This window comes from Diabrotica virgifera, chromosome 2 (assembly GCF_917563875.1).
Source record: "Diabrotica virgifera virgifera chromosome 2, PGI_DIABVI_V3a".
Lineage (NCBI taxonomy): Eukaryota > Metazoa > Arthropoda > Insecta > Coleoptera > Chrysomelidae > Diabrotica > Diabrotica virgifera.
In genome coordinates, this window is record NC_065444.1 from 112,592,974 (window position 1) to 112,618,327 (window position 25,354).

The 25,354-nt window shown below is 31.1% G+C and overlaps 1 protein-coding gene across 3 annotated transcripts; it reads right to left on the reverse strand.

Annotated features, from left to right (window-relative positions):
• On the reverse strand, positions 1-25,161 carry LOC126880183 (sorting and assembly machinery component 50 homolog B). 3 transcript variants are annotated; one of them, XM_050643956.1, is made up of 9 exons: positions 24,968-25,161; positions 24,799-24,918; positions 24,597-24,719; positions 24,444-24,539; positions 13,264-13,475; positions 11,330-11,435; positions 9,000-9,269; positions 5,291-5,576; positions 1-311 (listed from the first exon to the last, which is right to left on the reverse strand). In XM_050643956.1, exons 1-9 carry the CDS (start codon positions 24,986-24,988, stop codon positions 124-126), a joined length of 1,422 nt encoding a protein of 473 aa, XP_050499913.1. In that variant the 5' UTR covers positions 24,989-25,161; the 3' UTR covers positions 1-123. The 3 variants fall into 3 exon arrangements, with proteins under 3 accessions (XP_050499913.1, XP_050499914.1, XP_050499915.1); XM_050643957.1 differs by having other exon boundaries at positions 24,799-24,909; positions 24,968-25,134; XM_050643958.1 differs by having other exon boundaries at positions 24,799-24,928; positions 24,968-25,124.
• Positions 25,162-25,354: the final 193 nt, after the last annotated feature.

Below are 25,354 nucleotides of genomic sequence, written 5' to 3' on the forward strand. Positions count from 1 at the left end.
TAAAATATAACTAAGGCAACAATGTCAATTTTAATAAATAACAAGATTTCACTTCTATGGTACATACACATTTGATTTTTGTAATTATACAGTTTGTACTGACTAAAACTTTGTAATTTATCATTACAAAAATTGAACCCCTATTCCGAACTGAACACCTGGGTGGGTTTGGTCTCCTTTATCGTAAATATATGGAAAGCAGTAATTTATTTCTAAGCGAGCCATATTACCCAGTCTTAACGCAATTCCAACTCCATACGAGACCCTCAAGTTATTCTGGATTAAATCGACTAAGTTGCCATCCTTAAGTACTACAAAATAAAAAAATAAAAATTATGTATAAAACTTTAAAAGTAATGACAAAGCAATATTAGGAAGATTTTTAATCATTGAGTAGGAAATTTTATCTAAACCAGAGGCTTTATCCTTTTTTATGTTTAAAATGTTTTGTATCTCTACCATAGAGAATGGTTCATTAATTACTGTTGAGAGGAGAATATTAAAGCTGGGATCTATATTAGTGATTGACATATTATCTAATATTTGTAATGCTGCCAGTTGGATTTGGTAATTTATTTGTATTACTCGAATTTTGATTACATAGTTAATCGTATTAGTAATCGCTTGTAATAATTTGCTGGATAGAAGAATCAAGAAAAAAGAAGACAATTTAAATAATTTTTATTTAATGTTTATTGTTTCTAATTGCAAACTTGACAAAATATAGATAAGGCCGCACCTACATTGGATCCGTTTTTCTCCGATCCGATCAGATCAGATCCGATATCGGCCAACGTTGCGCGTCGGGAGTAGCTTCTCCTATTTTCATCGAGAAGTGTTTGGTTTCATTTCAGTTTTTGCATATAAGTAATTAATTTTTTGTTTTAACTATTTCATGAAATAAATCAACAATAAATAGCTTCCAAATCTTAATATTTAATTTTGTAATATGTGTCTCTACAAAATAGATATTTTATAATGTTGTCTTGATTATAAGGATTACAAAAATTTATAGGTATAAAATTTAATACCTCTAGCCTAACACAGGATAGGAAACAATTATTGTTTCCTATTCTGTCCCTCTAGGTAAATAGTTTTATTGGGATGGTCAATTTCACTTTCGTTATAAAATTCTAACGGGTACTATGTGTCTTTGAAATTGCCAAAATAATCTTGGATAAAACTTTACAAAGAGAACCGAAGTTTATTACTGCTCAATTTGTGATAAAACCGGAAGTATAATTATTATACCACCTATTATGTGTTACTATATCTTTTTATATGAGAAAATTTTTTAATACGTGCCAACACAAGGCTAGTTTGTAATAAATCAATGTATTTTTTCTTTTCTCATGAATTATTTTACATTCTTGTGACGAAAAAATAGGATCTAAAATTTATCAGGATAGTTACGTAGATTTTTGTTTACAATAAATTCTGCTGAAGATCTGTCTTTATTAAATTTACGCATCCATCTACGTTTTTTTCTACGTCTTTTAAAAACGTTGTTTTCCAACAACAGACAACACATTAACACATCTTCATTGGAACTCATTGTCGGTGGTCGGAAGTTAACGGAACCAGTGTAGGCACCCTCGCCGGAAAATCGGTCTATATCGGATCTGATCTGTTCGGAGAAATGCGGATCCAATGTAGGTGCCGCCTATCGGATCGGATCGGATCTGATCGGAGAAAAACGGATCCAATGTAGGTGCGGCCTAACTCATTTCTATCTGATGGCAATAAAAAAGTTTATTATTATTACTGTGAAATTGTAATTAAAATTGTAAAAAATAAAACAATTTTGTACACCTATGAATAGTATAAACAGTATATTATTCAGTAGTAATTGCACGAGAGCTCTAAAATTATCGATTTGTCTCCCGATCGAGATCGAGTGTAATTCGCTGAGATGATTTCATGAATAAAACTGTCTTTTTAAATCATTTTAACTAATATTTTATTGATATCTTCACCTGAATATTTGCTAAACTTATTTCTTGGTGATCTCTGTGACAAGTTGTAAAACATTAATTGTCATTAATGTTACTGCTTGACGACGGGATATTATCAAAAAGTATCGCTGTAATTTTTATTTCTGTAGCTTTCTATTGGTCAGAATCTCTTATGAATGAAATAATCTCTACAATAATCTTACAATAATTGTTAAATTCGTTAATCCGAAAATATCGAGATATAAAACTATTTTATCAGGTTATAAAGTACATTACTGCAATAATTATAATATCTCAAATTATTTAAATTTTAGTTGATATTAGTTGATAACAAAACATATGTGGTTTTTATCAAATATGGTAGGTTTTGAAATTGGACGAACCATCTTAAAATAGTTTGACCAACGACAAGTAGTAGTTTATTCAATGAATAAAGTTATTCGACCAATAAACGTCAAACAAGGTTTATTTTGAAAGTATATTCTTGCCTCTGCCTCTTTTAACTAACTAAAGATTTATTTTATTTATTTATCAAATAAATATTTACTTGTTTATTACTTTTTTAAATTATTTATTATTATTAAATATTTACTCTTCCAATAAATTGACAAGTTAGCTTTAAATATCTATAACAAAGAAAATTCGTCAGTTTAACTTTAAATTATCAACATTGTATTGAAACACAATAAAAATATAATTGACTAATAAAGGACCCTGCAGAAACCTGCAGGGAAATGGCTCTCTGTAAAATGCCCCGAAACTTTGGGTTCTGGTAGTCCTTGATGTGTAGAACAAAAGACTCAATGGGCCCCTAGCTCCAAAAAACCATGGTTTTAAGATATAAGCCTCTAAAGATATAGGTACAGTGAGGACGTTTGAGTTGGATAAATTCATTTTCTCAAGAATGAGCGACTCTGGAGATAAATCCCGAATCAGGTCGATTTTTAATTACAATTTTTTGGCATATACAGGGTGTCCAGAAACTCTACCGACAAACGAAGACAGGAGATTCCTCAGATTATTTCATTCATAGGAGATTCTGACCAATAGAAAGCTACAGAAATCTGAATTAAATCGATAATTTTTGATAATCTCCCGTCGTTAAGTATATTACGTCAGATGCCCTTCGTTGCTACGAAAAAATACATTCAGTGACATTAATGACAATTAATGTTTTAAAAATTATAAAAGTGATGACTTTCAATCGTCAAATATTTATAAAAACTGTGTGTTTAATGGTACTTACATAAATAAATTACAATAAAATTTTGGTTTTGAACAGTTTTATTCATGAAATAATCGCAACAAATTGCACTCGACCTCTGAAATTAATATAGAATTTTTGCTCTCGTGACACTTAATAATGACATAATGACTTAATAATGACTTAATAGTGACATAATTTCACTCGCCTTCGGCTCGTGAAATTAACTGTCAAAGTGTCACTCGGGAAAAATTCAATAATTTCAGAGCTCTTGTGCAATTACTACTGATAATTTGAAGACAATTTAACCCAATTCACCTAGTAAGAAAACGCTTCCTAATGGAGCTAGAGCTCTTTAAAGATGGCGTTTTGTAAATAGTTTTTTAAATTAGCTACAGAAGGCTTCTATTTAGAAAAATGAAAACTCGTACTCCCATTTAACTTCCAAAGATACATCGATTCCATTACTTGCGAATTTCTAGTACTGGTCATAGGCGTCCGTTTTGGGTAGGACAACGGTTATTTTATCATATAACTTTTTTTTCTTTTACTCTTAAGCATTTCTGACACTGGATTATTAAATTGTGAGGTATTATAGTACTAAAAGGTACTCTTGCTTTAAGTCGGTAGGATGCACAATTTTCTAGAAAAATCGATTTGAAAATGTTTCGTGTGTTGAATTTGAAAAAAAAAATTCCCCAAAAAAACTATTTAGAAAAACGAAAACTGGTACGTTTATTTATCTTCCAGAGATAAATCAATTTCCTTAATTGCCAAATTCTATTACCGGTCATATGCGTCCGTTTTGGGTAGGTCAGCAGTTATTTTATCGCATACCTTTTTTGTCTTTAATTTTTAAGCATTTTTGACACTTGATGATTAAGTTATGAGATATTCTAGTACTAAAAGTTACTCTTGCTTTAAGTCGGTAAAATACACCGTTTTCATTTGATTTTTTTTTCAAATTTTTTTAAAATTGAAAAAACGAAACATTTTTAAATCGATTTTTATAGAAAACGATGCATTCTACTCAATTAAAGCAAGAGTACCTTTTAGTACTAGAATACCTCACAATTTAATAATCCAGTGTCAAAAATGCTTAAAAATTGAAGACAACAAAGTTATGCGATACAATAACCGTTGCCCTACCCAAAACGGGCGCCCATGACCGGTACTAGAAATTTGTAATTAATGGAATCGATGTATCTCTAGTAGATAAATAAGCATACCCGTTTTCGTTTTTCTAAATAGAAGCGTTCTGGAGATATTTAAGAAAAACTAATTCCAAGACGCCATCTTCAAAGAGCTCTAGTTCCCTTAGGAAGCATTTTCGGACTAGGTGAATTGGGTTAAATTGTCTTATAATTATCTGAGGAATCTCCTGTTTTCGTTTGTCGGTAGAGTTTCTGGACACCCTGTATAGTGACGTCGTCCATCTGGGCGTGATGACGTAATCGATGATTTTTTTAAATGGTAATAGGGGTCGTGTGATAGCTCATTCGAAAGGTTATTCAATTATCTATTTACTAATATAAGTAAAAGACGTTTATAAACGTTTATATTATATTATGTGTTAACCTACGCAGCATGTCCGCCCATCCAGTCCTTACTGTCCTTATTATCCTGCTAGCATAATTTGGAAGTCATGTTACTGATGACTTTACAAACCATCCCTTGCAACGGCATGTAAGTAGATCAAATTTCAATACATAGTCATAAACCTCATACATTTGCATGTGTTTGCAGGCTTATGAGTACTTGTTTTGCTTATGGGTGTGCATGCATATGTATTTGTTTGTTATTCTAAAATTTCATATCTACATACTTTTCAAAATTTTGGTTTTCTTATTAGCATCTTTTAAGTATAACCAGACACTGTTCTAACTCTGGTTTTTCTTTAATTGTAGCATTTAATCACTTGTAACGCTGACCTGAATATTGTAGAGATCGAAACCGGTCCTCATTGTGATTTTAATTAAATGATTGTGAGCTAATAAATAAAGCTATAAATTTTTAAAGCTACTAAAAAATAGAATAACTTTTTCAATTTTCAGTTAACATTGTTTTCCTCAACTTATTAAGATTAGTCAATAAACTAAAAATATTATATTAATGTTTAAAAAATACAAACCTTCTACGTTTCCAATATTCCCAGCATTCATAAAAAAGTGTGTTCTAAAAAGATCACCCAATCCTCCTCGACCTGGCCTGAAAGGCAACGGTGTAAAAAGATGTAGACCTCCAGCCCAGTAAGCCTTGGATCCAAGCGCATCTCCATCGGAGTGGGGTCCAACTCCACGGTTTTGGAAACCTCTTAGTGATAATGGACCTCCTAGGAAGTACATATCAGAAAGACTTATTTTCAAATCGTTACTAATACTGGTCATGTAACCCGTGCTGAAACATGCTTGAAAAACCTAAAACACAACAAAAATTAGAAATTGCGTTTTAGAACTATTTATTTTGATAACAACTCTATTTATCACAATTGAAAGTTTTATTTTAATAAAATTAAAAATAATATCAAAAATAAAAGTTATTGAGACCAATTTTCTGATAACGCATGCGTGGTTTCTACAATTTACAAACCAAACGAATGCTGGAAAGAAAGAAGGCCAGGGGAGATCTATAAATTGCATCTCACTTCCTCCATGTCCAGCGTGGCAAAATTCCAACGAAAACTTGGTCCCGCATACTCAGTTAGGAGTAAAACTAATAGAAAATAACTAGCAAGATGCAATCTTTGCCTTCTATGACCTCTGGTCAATAATGGGCCAGTGGGTTTCCTTTCAGGGTGCAAGTCGTTTTCAGCAAGTCTTCCCCTTATCGTATTTTGGCTGATTCTAATGTTATAACGATACAAAATAGTTATTTTCCTAGCAAGTGCAGAAAGTCATACTTTTCCGAACGCGACTGCAGTTTGCCGAACGACGCGAAGCGGGAGTTCGGCAAGCAGTCGAGTGCGGAAAAGAGACTTTCTGCAAGAGTTAGGAACAATATTTTTTCTACGAGTCTTTAAAAAACGACCAAATCTTAATCAATTAGTTTAATTAATATGAAAATACATACACAAATTAATTCTTTGACAAGGTTGTCAAAACCAAACTTTCAATATAATTAGTTAGCATGACGACGATCTTGGTTTCCATGACGATGATTCAAAATGACTGTTATTGTCTACCGATTTGACTTTCGAATATTATGTCAAAATAATTTTATTTCATCGAATTGTCAGTAGTAATTTCACAAGAGCTCTAAAATTATTGAATTTTTCCCGAGTGACACTTTGACAGTTTTAATTTCACGAGCCAAAGGCGAGTGAAATTATGTCAAAGTGTCACGAGGGCAAAAATTCTATATTAATTTTCGAGTTCGAGTGCAATTTGTTGCGATTATTTCATGAATAAAACTGTTCAAAACCAAAATTTTATTGTAATTTATTTATGTAAGTACAAATTAGTACAATTAAACACAAAGTTTTTATAAATATTTGACGATTGAAAGTCATCACTTTTATAATTTTTAAAACATTAATTGTCATTAATGTCACTGAATGTATTTTTTCGTAGCAACGAAGGGCATCTGACGTAATACACTTAACGACGGGCAATTATCAAAAATTATCAATTTAATTCAGATTTCTGTAGCTTTCTATTGGTCAGAATCTCCTATGAATGAAATAATCGCGTTAATTTCATTAAAACAGAAACACAATAAGATACATTTGAAATAAAATAGTAAATAATATCTAAATATTAGTTTATTGCATGTATTATAATTATTTTAAGGCCATATTAAAATATCTACACCTGTGCGGAAAAGTAAAACGCGTGCGGAAAAGTGAAACTTTCTAAACTAAAACACGTGCGCGAAAGTAGACATTTTTGCACGCTCGTAGAAAAATTTATTTTTTAGAGAAGTACTGGCAACAAAGCTTTGTCTTAGCCGAAAAGTGTCGAAAACCGGTCTTGATTATAAGTTGTAACCCTTCTACAGCCTTGGCCGAGTCTTCTCGACTTACTTCCAGTGACATTAAAACGCGTTAATACTCTTGAAATCCTCAGAAAGACTGAGTGATATTAAACCGTTCAGAGAGTTCAACATGACGGTATCCTTCTTAGCGAAGAGTAACCGTTCTAATACATTTACTTTCTGACAAATTCGATTTTCTTGCTGCTAGTGGTTTATTTCAAAGGAAAAAACACTTACTTACGTACTTAATCCAGAACTCGTCTACCTTTCGGTGTGAGTTATTACGGAGTTAGGTGCTCCGTCGTTTTCTTCCACATTTCCTTCTATCCATAGCCAATGATTTTGTTTCCTCCCATTTTATTCCTCTTTTGTCGGCCGCTTCCCTCACTTCTTCTGTCCACGCTTTTCTTGGTCTTCCTCTCTTCTTTCTTCCCATATCTCTAGCTTCATATATCTGTCTTACTATTTTTTCTTCTCCTCTTCTCAGTACATGTCCCAGCCATCTAAGTTGTCCTTGTTCGATTGTTGTTGTAACTGGGTGTATTTTCAGATTTTCTCTAAAGGTTTGATTTCTAATTTTATCTTTCCTTGTTATTTCCTCTATTGTTCTCAAAAACCTCATTTCTGTGCTTATTAGTCTATTCTTTTGCCTTTTTGTTAATGCCCAAGATTCACAGGCATAGGTTAGAGTGGGTTTCACAATCTTTTTTACTATTTCCGTTTTTATATTCTTAGGTATTTCTTTCTTTTTTAAAAAGTTACTCTTAAAATAATATTGTACAGCTTACCAGTCTTTGCAATTCTTTCATTTATCTCATCTTCTAATTTTCCATCCCGGCTTCCCCAAATACTTATGTCTGTCTACCTGTTCAAGTTGCTTGCCATCTACTTCTATTTTATGTGTTCCTTTGTGTCTTCCAATTATATCATTGTTTTTGATTTTTTTTTTGTTTATTTTCATGTTTCTGATTTTTAGCTCTTCATACAATTTGTTTATATTTTCTTGTAATTGTTTTTCTGACTCCCCAATGATCACCAGGTCGTCTGCGTAGCATAGTTCTGTCATAGACAGAAAGTTTGTCTATAATTCTCAACTTCCAATATCCTACATTATATTGTCTCCATTTGTGTTTGCATTTTTTATTACGTCATCTAGTACTAGGTTAAAGAGTAGTGGGCTCAGGACACAACCCTGAGCCTTGATTTTTCATTTCTTGTCCTTACATAGATTTTCGTTTTTTCGTATAAACTCTGGATGCATCTTATTAGATCTTGTTCAATTTTTCTCTTCTCTAGTATTTTCCAAATATCATCTCTTTTAATTCAGTCGAAAGATTTTTCCATATCTATGAATCATGCATGTATTTCTTTTTCTGTTTTAAGAGCTTTTTCTATTATTTGTCTCATTATGAAAACCTGATCGTTCGTCCCTCTTTCTTTTCTGAAACCGCTCTGGCTCTCCTCAAAGGTGTTCTCTAGTTTTTCTCTTAGCCTGTTTTCTAGTATACTAGCATAACGTTTTCCTACTGTGCTTCCAAGTGTTATTCCTCTAGAGTTTATTATCGTCATTTTATTAGCGTCATTGATATTCGATTTGTTAAAAGTTACAGAATAGGGCTGAATGTCACAAAAATCGAAACATTAAAATTATGCGTTAATTTTGGCGCGCAGTGTATATTATTAAAAGTAAGGATCGTATTCGTCCAAAAATTAAAAGTAACTATTATCAACTTAAAATACTTAAGAATATTTGTGTAACTTTCGGATTATTAGATTAGTTGTGAAAATAAAACAAGTTATTACTTCCAATATGACAGACTATGCAGAAAACAATGATAAATATTCTACTAGAAATACATATAACTTACTATATCCTCAGCAATAGAATAATTTCCTTGAACGAATATGTCATTCTTCAGGAAACCAACATCTCCACCTAAACCAGCAACTTCAGAAGTCAACTGGAGTAATGAACCACTACTAGGAAAGATTAAATCGTCTCGAAGATCAAGTGATAAGATGTGCCTGAGGGATGACTTCAAACTTAAACCAGATTCTTTTCTAACATCGAATGAGGCATTTCGAGTTAAAACACTCAAATCTCGAATGTTTCCTTCCCATTGCAGATTATGCTTTAACTGTAAAATAAAAGAGGAATTAAAATAAAAACATAAATTGAGGCGCTCAGAGCAACAGTGGCCTAACCCACAACCCACAATGTTACCAAAACGCTTGTATTACATTAAAGTTATCCCTTATTTAAGTATTTTCAGATGCTTTTGTCTATCCCGAATCTTCTCTATTCTCTACAAAAAATTCCAAAAAATACTTTTTCCTTCTGAGGAAAAAATGTCTGCAATATTTTTTGTAAATTTTTCTAAATTCCTGTTTTTAAATTTGTTTTGTTCTTCACTCTATACTTTATTTTTTAACCAGGAGGAGTAAACTAAAAAGACATATTCACACCCGAGAAAGTCACTAGAATAATAACCAAATACATCTTCTTTTTTGGTTGATCTAGTCGGCCCTCGACGGTAATCCATAAATATTATATTAAATGAATACGTCGCTAAAGAGTTCCAAAAACAACTGCTTTTTATATAAAAGCATACTAACAATCTAAAAATTAAAGGAATAACACAGATAACACAAAAATCGCCGATATAACTTAATTAACCTATGAAATGTCACTAGTGTCAAAATTTGATAAATGTCATTAGTGTCAAAATTTTATAACAGTGGAGTAAACTTGCCTGCGGTTAGACCAATTACAAACAAGCAATACAGCGCGGTAAATTTGAATCATGAAAAAACATACCATAGTTATAAGTGAGATCTAACAATTTTTAAAAATTGCATGCTTTCATCATTATTTTTGTTCTGAAATGTATCAGTTCTCATTTTCCATGCACGATTTATTACAGGCCTTATAAACATTTAAACGCCTTAAACTGGTTTTAAATATAGATTTAAATTGCATTTTATAGGCTTCCATATTTTCACTGTCAATCTGTCATGGACGATATTTTTTAAACGGTTTAATTATGAAGTTACATTCATAGTGTTAGTTATTAATAAAACAAATGTTTGGGGAACTAGTATAAAATCCAAGAGTATAGTATAGTATAACTCCAAGAAAATGAAGAAAGGATGAAAAATGAAAAGTATTAAAAAACTTTCTTAATAAGTAACCACACTAAAGTGTGTAATTAGAATTATTCAAAATAAAACAATAACTCAAAATAACAAAGAAAACTAAGATAATAAAGACTAGCCCAAAAGGCATTTTACAAATAAAATTCAACGATGTATCATAAAGATAAAAATTGTCATAACAAAATTCTCTAAATTAGAATTTAGAAAAAATATTGCAGATTTCATTGCCACTTTTCTTATATCGTAAGCCCCTGCTTCTAAGACTGTCTGCTTTCTTTTAGGCATGCTCACCTAGAACCAGTCATTGTATAAATTATTGATTCAAAGCTTGTCAATTTATTATAAATACTCAACTTTACAATTCTGACATTATTCTCACATAGTGAGTCTACCACTGAAGTGTAATTCAACTATTATCTGATATTTTATCTTGATAAAATCATTGACTATTATTTTTTTATGAGTGAACTTTCAATTATCAAAAGTTATTTGACAATTGAATAATGATATAATACGATATAATATGATTATGAATAAAAATACTCATTACATATTGGGACCGTGCAAGTTCGGCAAAGCGACCCCTATTTCTAAGCTCTGTACTTTTATTCGCACTTTTAATTATATTGGCCAATTATATTAGTCCTGGTTACTGGATAATTGTTAAGGCCATAGTCCAAAAAAATAATAAGAAGAAAAAATAAGATGCAGATTATGTTATGCAAACGTAAACAATTGTATGTAGTAAATAAAATTAGTTATTAAAATGCAGTACTGCAAGCAAAATACAATTAATTAATTTTACCTTTATATAATAATTGCATATCATATCGATATTGTGGAGCAATATAATTTTTCTGCTTCAATGACAGAAGGTATGAAATATACGTCAATTTGACAATTTCAATTGACAATATGAATTATTTAAGATAGTTGCAATATTTCTCCGCGACTCGCGCACGGTCGTTTCTCGTTTCCCTTCCAAGTACTTGCACACCGCGAATACGCAGAATTCCAAAATACATACATAGGCAATACTTACTAAAGACCAAGAATAAAATCCTAAGTCAAATATTAATCCTCTTTCAAGTTGTTTATAGCCAGAAGCTGGCCACTCTGAATGGGACTGGAAGACACTTGTGGTTAATCTGTAAATGAAAAAAAAAACAGTTTATTTTACAAGAACTGTATACACTGAAGAAATTATTGAAAAATAGTTCTATTTTGTATTAAATAAAAAAAATAATTTAATATAGTGAGAGATATCAAAATTCTGAAAATGAGAAACTGAAGGGAACTATGCACATATCTAAATGAGTGGAAGAAAATGCGGAGTGATTCACTGCAATAAGCGAATCAGAAAGCTCTAAGTAAGAACAGCAAACATTCCATCCGGAATGAAAAGCCTTGATGATGATGATTGAGGAAGTAGATTATACAACACAACAAATTAATATGCAATGTAAGTAAATAAAAACATTAGAAATAGGTATATGACAAATGGATGAATAAATTAAATTAATGGTTACTGTACGAAAATCATAATCCCTCCTACCATAAGGTGTATTAATATATAATATATCAAATCATAAACATGCTGGAAAATAGAGATATAATAAAACCACAAAAAAAAATAAAGAAAAAACTTAATAAGGCAGCTATAGTGGCAACCACATATACAGTGATGAGCGTGCTAATAACCGGCAAAATAATGTAAAAGATGGAAAACAGAATACATTGTGAAACAAAAAGAGATGAAACTAGTGGAGGTGGAAATTATCGTTATAAACGTAATAATTAACAGTACATTACATAGTTTCCCACCTTTAGACGTCTGTGATAGGAGTATTTTATAAATTCTACTGTCACAGTGACAGTTGTCATACTTCTCTGATACGTCTGAAGATGGGAAACTATGTAATGTAATGTTAATTTATACGTTTATAACGACAATTTGCACCTCCACTAGTTTCATCTCTTTTTGTCTCGCAATGTATTATGTTATCCATCTTTTGCGTTATTTTGTCGGTTATTAGCGCGCTCATCACTGTATATCAAAAATAACCAACAAATTCAATATGGAAGGATAAATATGTACATAGAATACGAGTTAAATATGTACTAGAAATTGCGCTAAAATAGTGTACACATATTATAATACATAGTTAAAGGTAAACTAAATGAAAAAAACGGGTGCTTAGACAGGCAGGTATTGAGGAGAAGGGGAGATAAATACAAGAATATAATTGTAACATAAGAAATGCAACAAAATGCAATACAGAGAAATATAAATCTAGCATGAAATTATCATCATGGAAATGAAAAAGGTGGTATGAAAACTTCAAAAAGGTAGTACAGTAATGCCTGGTTGCACCAACAAATCTTAAGCTCCGGCTTAGCCAAGCTCAGCTTATAGATAGGGCTATTTTAAGTTTCGCTTACGTTGCACCATAACTTTCGATTCTTATCTACATATGTAATCCACATATCAATCCATTGTGGCAAGCTGAAAATTGATCTAAGACTTCATGGTACAACACGTAGGTTTCGTAAGCTGAGCTTAAGTCACGTCTTAAGCTTAAGATGTGTTGGTGCAACCACGCATTAAACCTCCATTAACCAAAATAATTGGGGTGGAAGCTGTTATGGATAACAAGAATTTTGGTTAAAAATAACATTGTTTTTTGTATTTTTCTTGTATCAAATTACATAATATTTTTAGTCAAAGTTGGTTTTAAAAAATACTATGTGGTGATTTCGTAATGTGTTATAAATTTAATTGCATTCTTTAGTTGTATGAAAGCAATGTTGACGATGTTGACAAATTAACATTGAATTGTTTCTATTTTGCGATAAAAATTTACTTTTTATTGACGAAATTATTGAAACTGCCAGCTGTTTCGGTTACCAGAGGATTTACTGTATGAGTATATTGCTTATTTTGATGCTGAAATAGATTTTGTTATGTGTACTTACGTGGGACGGTATGTGCCTCTAAAAGGCTTAATAAATGCTAAATTGAAATTACTGGATTTCTTGGAACCATGGCTGTACTCAACTTGAACTCTCTCACCTCTGCCAAAAATATTTGGAGCTCTCATTCCAATTTGTAGGACACCTTCATTGTTTCCCACATGGGTACTAACTCCACCTGTTATTCTTTTGTGTTCTTTTACATTAAACGTAACCTTAAAAAAATAAAAGCAAAATAATAGTAATGTATTATAATTATCTTTTGCTGATTGCATTTGATTTCTGCCCCCTAAAATATCTTCGTTATCCTATTCCTTTACTTTCTTGCGTGAGATGGCAGAATGTCATGTTTAGTACAAAAGTAACATACTAAACTAAAATGAAAGATCCTGTAAAAAATAGTGTCTTTAATGATTACTGTCTTTAATGAATAGTGTCTTTAATGACCTATCTCTCAAAAAATACGAGAGAGGTCGCGGTCACAGTGGAGAGGGGAAGGTTATTTCGCACCAGTCGAAACACAAATGCTACAATACGTAAATCGTTCAGCTGGACATAGGGAATACACATTGAGGTCATTGTGGCAACTGCGCTAACTTGTGTTAGTTGAAGCTTCTTTTCGAATACGAGTTTCTGGTGGACTAAAGCTGTTAGATCCAATAGAATGAGTGAGTTTAAGTATGTCCATAAATAAATCAAAAACACAGATTATGATTAATGAGTTAATACTTTTACTTTAATTTTTAAAATAATTTTGATTTAAAATGTAATTTCAAAATTAAACACACAATTTTCCCATTCCCTTAGGCCAAAAATATTTAGCTATTACATTGTCATGTTTTGACGTTTATTTGTATCAGCCGAAATGAATAGGCCATTTCAAGACTTTGACGTTTATATCGCCTCCCAATAAGTGTATTCGTAGAGACAATCAGAGACTAGTCGACAAAAAGTGGAGCATGCCATGACTAGTCCGCATCAGGGTCTGCGAATGAACATATTTTATTTGTTTATATTTTTTGACATTGTGTTTCTTAAATTTTTTACCCCTTTAATAGTTTTTTAGTTGTATTTTGCGAACATTTTGTTGTTGATTTTGTGTAGTTTTTAGTTGTAGAAGTACTTAAACGACTTTATTTAGTTTTAAGCAGTGAATAAATAAAGATGAGTGAATATTTTCGAAAGTTGTTGGCAGACAATACAGATGTTACTTGTAGCTACAGTAGTTAGTTATTTAGCATTTTTATAGTGAATTTTATAGCTTTATTTATTATATTTGACCATTGTTTATGTCTTAGATCATAAATTATTTAGTTCAGTTGGTTCTACGCTTAAAATAAAGCACTGATGGTAACCGATAAAACTGAACTATATCAGGATTACTTTGCATTCCACACTTCAAAACACAACAGAAATGAAGCATATTATCGATTATTCCAGTAAAACTGTTAAATTAATTCTTGTACAAAACAAAATTACAAATAAATGCAACTAAAATGATCTTAAACATATCGATGGCTTAGTGTGAAAACCTCGTATCTCATTTTTTTTTTTTCGAAAATGACATTTTGGTGGTTTTAGTTTGAAAACCTTGTATCGCACGATTTACAACCGTTAGAAAAAATCCAAATACACTAGACTATTTTCTACAGCCAAAAAAAGAAACCGCGTATATCAATTGCTCTCTTCATTTTGTGCGAATACCACGTATATTTATAACCAAGACTTTGGTACTTAATTTGGAGTATTTGTTTGAGAGATTCGACTTGGAGAAATGTTTTTTTTTTAACAGTAAAAGGTAGTCCTGCATACAGAAACATTTTATGAACCCTAAATCAAAAGATTTATACTGTATCAACCTAGTATTTGGAGGTGTGCAGTAAGCTATGAAAAATGAAAACCTGGTAAATAATAATAAACACAACCTCATTTCAGATGAAAAACACGTATATCAAGATATACGAGGTTATCATAGTTACTTGGGCAAAGGCTCTATGTACTGCAAGGATATTTACGTGTTATTCATAGTTAATATTTGTATTTCCAATTTAATAGCAACATTTAACACTTTTAGCTCTAGGCCAATATCAGATATTTGTCTCAATGTGCTCGAATTAAAAATATGTAACGGTAATTTTTGTTTTTAGGTTATATTATGAAGAAAATCAATTTTTTGCCTCTCCTGTAAAATTGTAATTTAATGAGATACGAGGTTTTCACACTAAGCCATGGATATTAGAGAGATTTTAGACCCTCTACTTTTTGACGTACGTTAAACGTAAAATGTTATACTTGCCATGCGCATTGAGCAATAAATAAGGGATAACGTGTTTACGTAAAATAGTTTTTGAATCCTTTCAGAAAATACGCATACAGACTAACGTTAATTGACATTAGGTAAAGGTAACCTAAAAAACGGCAGTTGTGTGCTAAACTTATTTTATTGAATTATTTGCCATAATGGAAGAAAATGTATTAAGACGTTCACCAAAGACAATTTACTACTTTAGGAACACAAAACATCCATCCTAAATTTAACAAGACAATTCGGTCAAGTGTTAGATTTCTCAAGAAATGGTGTAATTTAGAATTATTCTACCAGGGTTGCCAAGCAAATTATATTCAATTATATAATAATACTATGTTTATTACCTCATAGTTTTTAAGAAAAACAAATTTTGATTACAATTTTATACATCGTTACTATGTTTTTTATTCTAGTTGTCTTTGGTTCAGCTCATATGACATTATTTCGTTTTCTTATGATTTAGATATATATGACATTTGGCAACCTTACAAATACGTTATCCCTTAATAACGTGAACCTTATTTCTACCTAAATAAGGGGATACCTTATCCGCTAATAAAGTAATACGTTATTTTTCTGTTAATGCGCATGAGCAGAATAACGCATAACGTTTAACGTTGATAGAGATTTTGCACCTCTTATTTTGTAATTCCGTTATGGTTATCGTTATACTACGTCTGCGCAGTAGCGAATATATGATCCGTTAGTCCGTTATCGTTATTAAACATAAGGGATTCCGTAATTTACGGAGGTTTAAAGTAGTGCTTATCGTTATCGTTATAGTAATGGTTAAATTGCTTTGTTGCCAGAATGTAAAAAAATCAGTAAAATTACATTTACATAGATTCTAATTTTGATGACCTATAAATTAAAATATCAAAAACTGTTCAACTATATGCTTAAAATTACAATAACGTTGTGAAGTGAGGTTATGTTTAAATAACGATAACGATGACACGAAAAACCTACTTGACAGGCTGCAAAAACTCTGCTTTTAACGTTGCCGTTATCGTTATGCTTAATAAAGTTAACCATGGCGGAGGCAAAATCAGCGGTTATTTTAAGAGGTGATGAGGTTTAAGAGGTCTGATGAAATAAGGGGCCTAAAAACTCTCTATTAAGAACTGATAGAATAACATTTGTTTCCCTCCCAGTCGCCATATTGACATAATCTTGACAGCATGTTGGAATGGTCTATTGTCAATTTTGAGGTTAATGCCCCTTAATGCTAACAACCATATTGTCATCGAGAGAGCGCAGTTGCCACAATTATCTCAATGTATATTCCCTATGTCCTGCTAAACAATTTATGTACTGTATACTGAATAGTTATAAGAAAGAAATCTTCTATTCGAGTCTGTATTCATTGCTTGTTCACAGTGGAGAGGGGAGGTTGTTTCGCACCAGTAGAAACACAAATGCTATACTGAATAGTTATAAGGAAGAATTCTTCTATTTGAGTCTGTATTTGTTGCTTGTAAGGTATTTTTGTTGTAATTACTTAAATTTAATAAATTATTGCAGAAAAATACGGATTTTGGACTGTTTGCTAGTTTGCAAGAATTACTGGAAAAAAGGAAGACCTTCTCGAAACGTAAACTATATTAATCATCGTCTTGTGTTTCATTTCTATAACTCAGACCACAATAAAAATATTTATATGGTTTGCGTTTTATAGTGATGTATTTGTATTTGGTGATTTTGGTTTGAACTAATAGTCTTGTAACCGAACTGTAACTTAATTTTACCTAACTACCATACATTATACATTGAATACAGTTTTCTGCAGCCTTAAAAAAACGCATTATAAATCATCACCTTTCAAATATGTATGAAATATATTGTGTTGCTGTCAAAAGTTCAATGATTTGCCTAACCACAAACTGATTAATTATTTTATTTTACATTACAGGTTGGCTGCATGTGATCGAAATAATAATTTTCAACATGGCATTGTGGACTGTTCTGTTGGAGAACAATATCAAACATTCTATGGCCACCAAATGTGGTTTCAACAAAATGTTTATTGCAGATACATGCACTTATCGTCTGCATATATTTATTTCTTCTTATTGCTACAATCCACTTTTTTCTCATAAGATATCTTTGGGAAACCTGTGTCCTCATGTTCTCGATGAGAACAAAGGCACAGCACAACACTGAGACATCTTACTTTCTCCAATTAAATCCACACAGCGAAATAAATGCAATATTTACTTATAAATAGACAGATTTGGACAGTTGACATGACCTAGTATCACCATGTTGAGCTTTCCAGATTAGCTGCCATTGAGTTGTCATGCATGTACTGAAGATTGCAACAATAGGCCTCCTCTAAGTTTCTCCATGTTTCCCTGTCATGAGCTACCATCATCCAGTTTGAGCTTGAGCTTACAATACTGGTGATTAAATAATGGCATGGATCTAAAACACAAACAACTGTAATGACATGACACTCCCTTTTAGTGACCATCCTTTGATTCCTTGAGGGCTTGTCTGTCTTATACTATGTACTGGCATACCTCAAAAGAAGTTTTTGTAATACCTAAAAATATACATAAAAAAGAAACTTTCTGATGTGTTAACTATATAAATACTTGTTTAGGAAATTCTAGGAAATAACACAGTCATGTCATACAGCTAGTTCTTGTAATCAAGTATATTCAAATGGGAAATAAGCCACAATGTTACCTAAAAATGATTTTATTTAACGTTTCGACAACGACACCCGACTTGGGCGTCGAAACGTTAAATAAAATCATTTTTAGGTAAAATTGTGGCTTATTTCCCATTTGAATATACTTGATTATAAAAATGCCACAAGAAAATAGCTTCAGAACAACAGCTAGTTCTTGTGCTTCAGTACTACCACATTATTATACACCAATTATTATGGCACACCAGTGGCAGATCTGCGGGAAGAGAAATATGGGAAATTCACCCCTCCCTCCCTAAGATGGTCCAAAATTCATGAAATTTACACAATAGACAGGCAAATTCAACCCAATAAACCCACTATACTAAATTTACAATCAAGATGCAGTAGAAATAAACAAACCAAGACACGTTAAATGCTACTAAGAGCACTCCCAAATCATAATTTAAAATGTATATATATTTTAAATCCCAAATCATGATTTCCAAAGTTTATACATTGTAAATTATGATTCGGGAGTGCTCCTAGTACCATTTAACGTGTCTTGGTTTGTTTATTTCTACTGCATCTTGATTGTAAATTTAGTATATAGGGGAGTGCAATTAGAACAAAAACATGCATTGTTTCGGAAAAATTCAAACAAGCTTATATTTTTCTAAAACTTTTTTTGTTAGTTTATATACATGTTAAAGTAAAAAGTTCTACTCGCGGATTTGGCCGCTAATTGTTTATTAATTGTTTAAACAATAACAATTGTTTAAACAATAACAATTGTTTTGTATTAATAATTTTTAAAATATCGTTAAATTCATCATTTTACTTTGATCAAATATGTTTCTATTCTGTTTTTGATTATAGTGAATCTGAATATGGCATTGCAATTTTAAAATTCTTATACAGAAGCTCTTATACAGTATGTCTGCGTAGCTAGGAACCACATGGAAAACTTTTTTATTATCAATTTTACGAAAAAAAGTTATTCTTCATAAAATGCTCTGGATAGTCAAAAATCTAAAACTCAACCATCAGATATCAAATTTTATCAATTTGTACGAGTTATGTCAAAAATATGAATTTTGTTAAAGAGTAAAGTACCTTTATATTTCAGAATATCAAAAAATGCTATTATGAAAAGTTGGTTGAAATTAAAAACTATGTTTAAATATACAATTACATTATACTAATCGAAAAAAAAATTTCAATTTTTTCTCAAATTACGGATACTCATCATCATTTTATTACAATTATGATAACTATTGTATTATCACTTTTACGAAAAAAAGTTATTCTTCATAAAATGCTCTCCCTGGTCTAAAATCTAAGATACAACCATCAGATATTAAACTTTTTTAATTTTATACGAGGTATGTAAAAAATATGAATTTTTCTAAAGAGTTAAGTGCCTTTATTATTCACAATATTTTAATTAGAAGGATGTAATTGAACACTAAAACAATTTTTTTAATTCCAAACAACTTAATAACAATTTTCGATATTGTGAAATTTAATGATACTTTACTCTTGAGTGAAATTCATATTTTTTGACATACCTCGTATAAAATTCATTTAATTTGATATTTGATGATTGCATATTAGATTATATACAATGCAGAGTATTTTATAAAGAATAACTTTTTTTCGTAAAACTGGTAATAAAAAAGTTATCAATAGGTTCCAAGTTACGCAGACATACTAGGTTTGTTCGTAGTACGACCCAAACGATCAGCAACCGTTGCCAACCATCAGACGCATGCGCAGTTAACAGTTGGCGCTGCGCAGTTAACAGTTTGAGTTCGTAAACTACGAACGCGCATGCGTCTGATGGTTGGCAACGGTTGCTGATCGTTCTACGAACAAACCTACTGTATAAGAGCTAAAAAAAATTTTTTTGCTGAACATTTATTATTGTTGAAGTTTATTATTAAATGTATTTTAAGTAAGTTTTACAGAAAAAAGTTTTGATAACATGTATACAGGGTGGTTCATCTTATTCGCCTCAGTCTCTGTACGGAAAACCACTTGATATTTTAAAAAAATTTCTTCACAGAAATATACAGGGCCTTTAATACTACAACCTAAAAATAATGTGAATTATACAGGGTGTTCCAAAAAAGAGTGGTATATCAAAGTTATATTTTTTCTTATGGAATGCCATATATCTGATGACATTATTGAATTTACCTTAAAAAATAAGCTATACTTTCATAAGGGTTCCCTATACCTAAATACAGGGTGTTTTGATTTATTTCGATTTTTATAAAAATGTAAGGTTTTAGAAAAAAATAAATATCTACGAATCTAAGAAGCAGTAACAAATTCTTTCTTGGATCTTAATAATAGACCATTTAGCATACTTAAACAGATGCTTATTGCAACAAAATTTCTTACAGGGTGGTCAAAATATGAGATTGTTCTATTAACAAATTCAAGCTGTAATAACTTACTTATTTTAAATGGAACACCCTATATCTTACTAGTCTATTGCGTAGAAAATTTACTTAGCTTTCAATTTGTACTAGGGTTTCCTATACCTACCTTTTACAGGGCGGTCAAAATATTAGATTGTTCTATTAACAAATTCAAGCTGTAATAACTTACTTATTTTAAATGGAACACCCTGTATCTTACTAGTCTATCGAGTAGAAAATTTACTTAGCTTTCAATTCTTATTAGGGTTTCCTATACCTATCTCCCTTCATTTTTTAAATATTTAAAGATTTCCTAATTTGTAAGCTTTAAAAATTAGAATTACATAAGTACCTATGTTGTGTTTATGTACAACACATCACCAATACCGGCAATATACTTAGACAAGATACTGTCATTAATGAAATTTTCAGTGTTATCATGTAGTCACACAGAGTGTTGTATTATTTTAGTTGATTTTGGCCTGCATGTGAAATTGAATAATATGTTTATTTTAAACTGCATACCCTATATTAGATGCCGTATTCTGGAAGATATTTAAATTATATTTCATTCCGTATAAGTATTTTCCATATCCTAACCCAACGGTTATTAAGTGAATTTAAGAACGCCACTTTTTGTTTGAATCTTTAAATCGCAATTACAAACAATTAAATGCAATGGCTACTTTGACGAAAACGAGCCTATTGTACAAAAATATGTAAAAATGGGTATTTACAGAATAACATGGGAATTTATATCTACAGAATAACATGTGTATTGAGAATGTTAACATGGAATTGAAGAGATTTTAAATATGTTCCATTATAAAGAATAGAATATAGAGTATGCCATTTAAAATAAGAACACTCTGTGTGATTAAATGATAAAAATGTGAATTTTATTAATGAAACTATCTTGACTAAGATATTTAAGTATATTGCCGGTGTTGGTGATGTGTTGTACATAACCACGACATAGGTACTTAATTCTAATTTTTAAAGCTTACAAATTAGGAAATCTTTAAATATTTAAAAAATGAAGGGAGATAGGTATAGGAAACCCTAATAAGAATTGAAAGCTAAGTAAATTTTCTACTCGATAGACTAGTAAGATACAGGGTGTTCCATTTAAAATAAGTAAGTTATTACAGCTTGAATTTGTTAATAGAACAATCTAATATTTTGACCACCCTGTAAAAAGATAGGTATAGGAATCCCTAGTACACATTGAAAACTAAGTAAATTTTCTACGCGATAGACTAGTAAGATACAGGGTGTTCCATTTAAAATAAGTAAGTTATTACAGCTTGAATTTGTTAATAGAACAATCTCATATTTTGACCACCCTGTATGAAATTTTGTTGCAATAAGCATCTGTTTAAGTATGCTAAATAGTCTATTATTAAGATCCAAGAAAGAATTTGTTACTGCTTCTTAGATTCGTAGATATTTATTTTTTTCTAAAACCTTACATTTTTATAAAAATCGAAATAAATCAAAACACCCTGTATTTAGGTATAGGGAACCCTTATGAAAGTATAGCTTATTTTTTAAGGTCAATTCAATAATGTCATCAGATATAGGGCATTCCATAAGAAAAAATATAACTTTGACATACCACTCTTTTTTGGAACACCCTGTATAATTCACATTATTTTTAGGTTGTAGTATTAAAGGCCCTGTATATTTCTGTGAAGAAATTTTTTTAAAATATCAAGTGGTTTTCCGTACAGAGACTGAGGCGAATAAGACGAACCACCCTGTATAAACTAACAAAAAAAGTTTTAGAAAAATATAAGCTTGTTTGAATTTTTCCGAAACAATGCATGTTTTTGTTCTAATTGCACTCCCCTATATACTAAATTTACAATCAAGATGTAGTAGAAATAAACAAACCAAGACACGTTAAATGGTACTAGGAGCACTCCCGAATCATAATTTACAATGTATAAACTTTGGAAATCATGATTTGGGATTTAAAATATATATACATTTTAAATTATGATTTGGGAGTGCTCTTAGTAGCATTTAACGTGTCTTGGTTTGTTTATTTCTACTGCATCTTGATTGTAAATTTAGTATAGTGGGTTTATTGGGTTGAATTTGCCTGTCTATTGTGTAAATTTCATGAATTTTGGACCATCTTAGGGAGGGAGGGGGGAATTTCCCATATTTCTCTTCCCGCAGATCTGCCACTGGTGTGCCATAATAATTGGTGTATAATAATGTGGTAGTACTGAAGCACAAGAACTAGCTCTATGACATGACTGTGTTATTTCCTAGAATTTCCTAAACAAGTATTTATATAGTTAACACATCAGATAGATCTGTCCAAACTTGAGTAATACCGTCTTAAAGTGGTGGTAATTCTATAAAACTACAAAGATTTCAAAAATTACATTTTTTAAGACGTCATATCATTTGAATTAAATTTTTGAGATTTTTTTTATGAATGAAACATCATTTAGTACGATGCTTGAAAGGTAAGTTGTGCAAAATTGAGGGTTTTATAAGAGAAATTGATTAGTTACACATTTTTAAATCATTTTTAAACAAAATTCATGTAAGGCTCACTTTCGGCCCCCACCGTACTTATACCCATACATTTTATTTCTTTTTATTATAACCATAAGATAGCTTAATTATTTGTTCCATTAATTAAAGAATTACATTAAAATAACTCAATGTACACTTCGCCGTATGTTAGTTTACAGTGCGCCAATGTTTGTGAGAAGGGTGACTTTAGCGTTATAAATAAAAAATTTTAGAAGATACAGATTTAATTTTAGAAAATTCTTTATATAAGGTTTTTTTTGTAAAATTTTCTGAATTTTTCAATGGTCAAGTCAGTTTTGTTCTAAAATTTATATTTTCGGAGTTATTTAAAAAAACATCAAACTGCGTAGTTCATTTGTTTAATAAAAAATGAAGCACCCACTTCTCGAGTAGAACTTTTTGATATGTTGTTTATTAAACATTTCTTAATGAAATTACAAAAAGTTCTATCTTGTTTGATTTTTTCCGAAGTGAAAATGAACTCCCCTAATAGTTGTTAGGAAAATTAAGGGAATTTAATGCATAAGTTATTATTTATGTCTTTTATGTAGTTTATTAGTTTTTTATATTATGTCTTTTAGGTGGTGTTTCATTGGAAGTTTCCCCACCTCTAGCCAAAGCCACATTCCTAGATCTGCCACTGTACTATAACCAATGAACTGTCAATACGGATGGTATAGGTACGAAGAAAATTAATGCGGCCACGATACAAGAGAGAGGTCCTAGAGAGAGACAGAGAAGGTGCTGGAAAATTTGACAGGCCGTGTAATTTCAGTTGCCTACATCAACTTAAATCGGGGAAATAAACCTCATATTTTTTTAATTTTATTAACTTAATTTAATTTTTAAATACTGCCTATCAGCCCTGATACCAAGTTAAAAAAATATGAGGTCCATTTCCCTGATTTAAGTTGATATAGGCAACTGAAATTACCCGGCCTGTCAAGTTTTCCAGCACCTTCTCTGTCTCTCTCTAGGACCTCTCTCTTGTATGTTGGTGGCAATCTCGCTTCACTATCACTATTTGAATGGGACAGGGCCATTCCATCGTATTGACAGTTCATTGACTATAACACACAGGACTAATAAGTACAACCACATCAAATAGCAACTATTTATCAGATTTATGTTAATAAAAAACTGAAATCTTATATTTAAAAACAATAATTACAGAATCAATCTGTTATGTAATCTGTTTGTTATAAATAATAAATGTCACACTCCTAATGTTAGGAACAATTATTGTTTATCTTACCTCTAAACCATCTGGAGTAGATTTTGATCCTTTACTGGTATCTATATATACAGAAATATTTTTAAAGCATCCCAATTCGTCCAATTTTACACGAGCCTAAAAACAAAAAGTACAAAATAATTATGTTAAAAACATACTTAGAAAGAAACTCACTTTATGTGCTTTTAGAAGTACATCTTGAAAATCTCTTGCTTTAAATAGTTCCTTAATACAATCTTCTATAATGTCATTTTTTGTTCGTGATAACCCATCTACATGTATTTTGTCTACTCTGGCCTTAAATCATTGATATTTTTAGTACAACTAAACTAGACTTTATTTTATAACAAAAATGTTGAATAATAACTTACGATACCTTTACGCCTTCCAAGTCGATTTCTTTAATTTGTTCCTTATCTGGTGGCTCCCTAAACATGGCTTTACTTTTTAAGTTAGAATTGGGGCTATCTGTGAAGTTTTCATCGGCCTGAAAATTCTAGGTTAGACTTATTAATAAATTATTTACGTTGCTTAAATTAACTTACTTTAGCATGCACCGTCCCCATTTTATTTAACGCGATAGCACTTAGATAAATTTAAAACATCTCTTTCATGTCTCCCTCAAATTCTACCTTTATTTGATTTTAGAAAAAATCTGACGGACTTCTAGCCAAAAAACTATAAATCAGTCACAGGCATAGATTAATAATATAGTATTACCTGAGTCACAGGACAGCACACCCCATCAGTTGACGTTTGACTTTTGACATTGACACTGTGTAGGGTACAAATTCATGGAACATTTTGAATTTTGACACATCTTTTGGCATTAACAAGGATAAAGCGCGCCACGCACGGCGAGCTAAGCTATTGGCCATGAGCCGATGGGTAGAGGGGATTTGACAGCTTTCGCCAGCGCTGTTAGTGGCAGT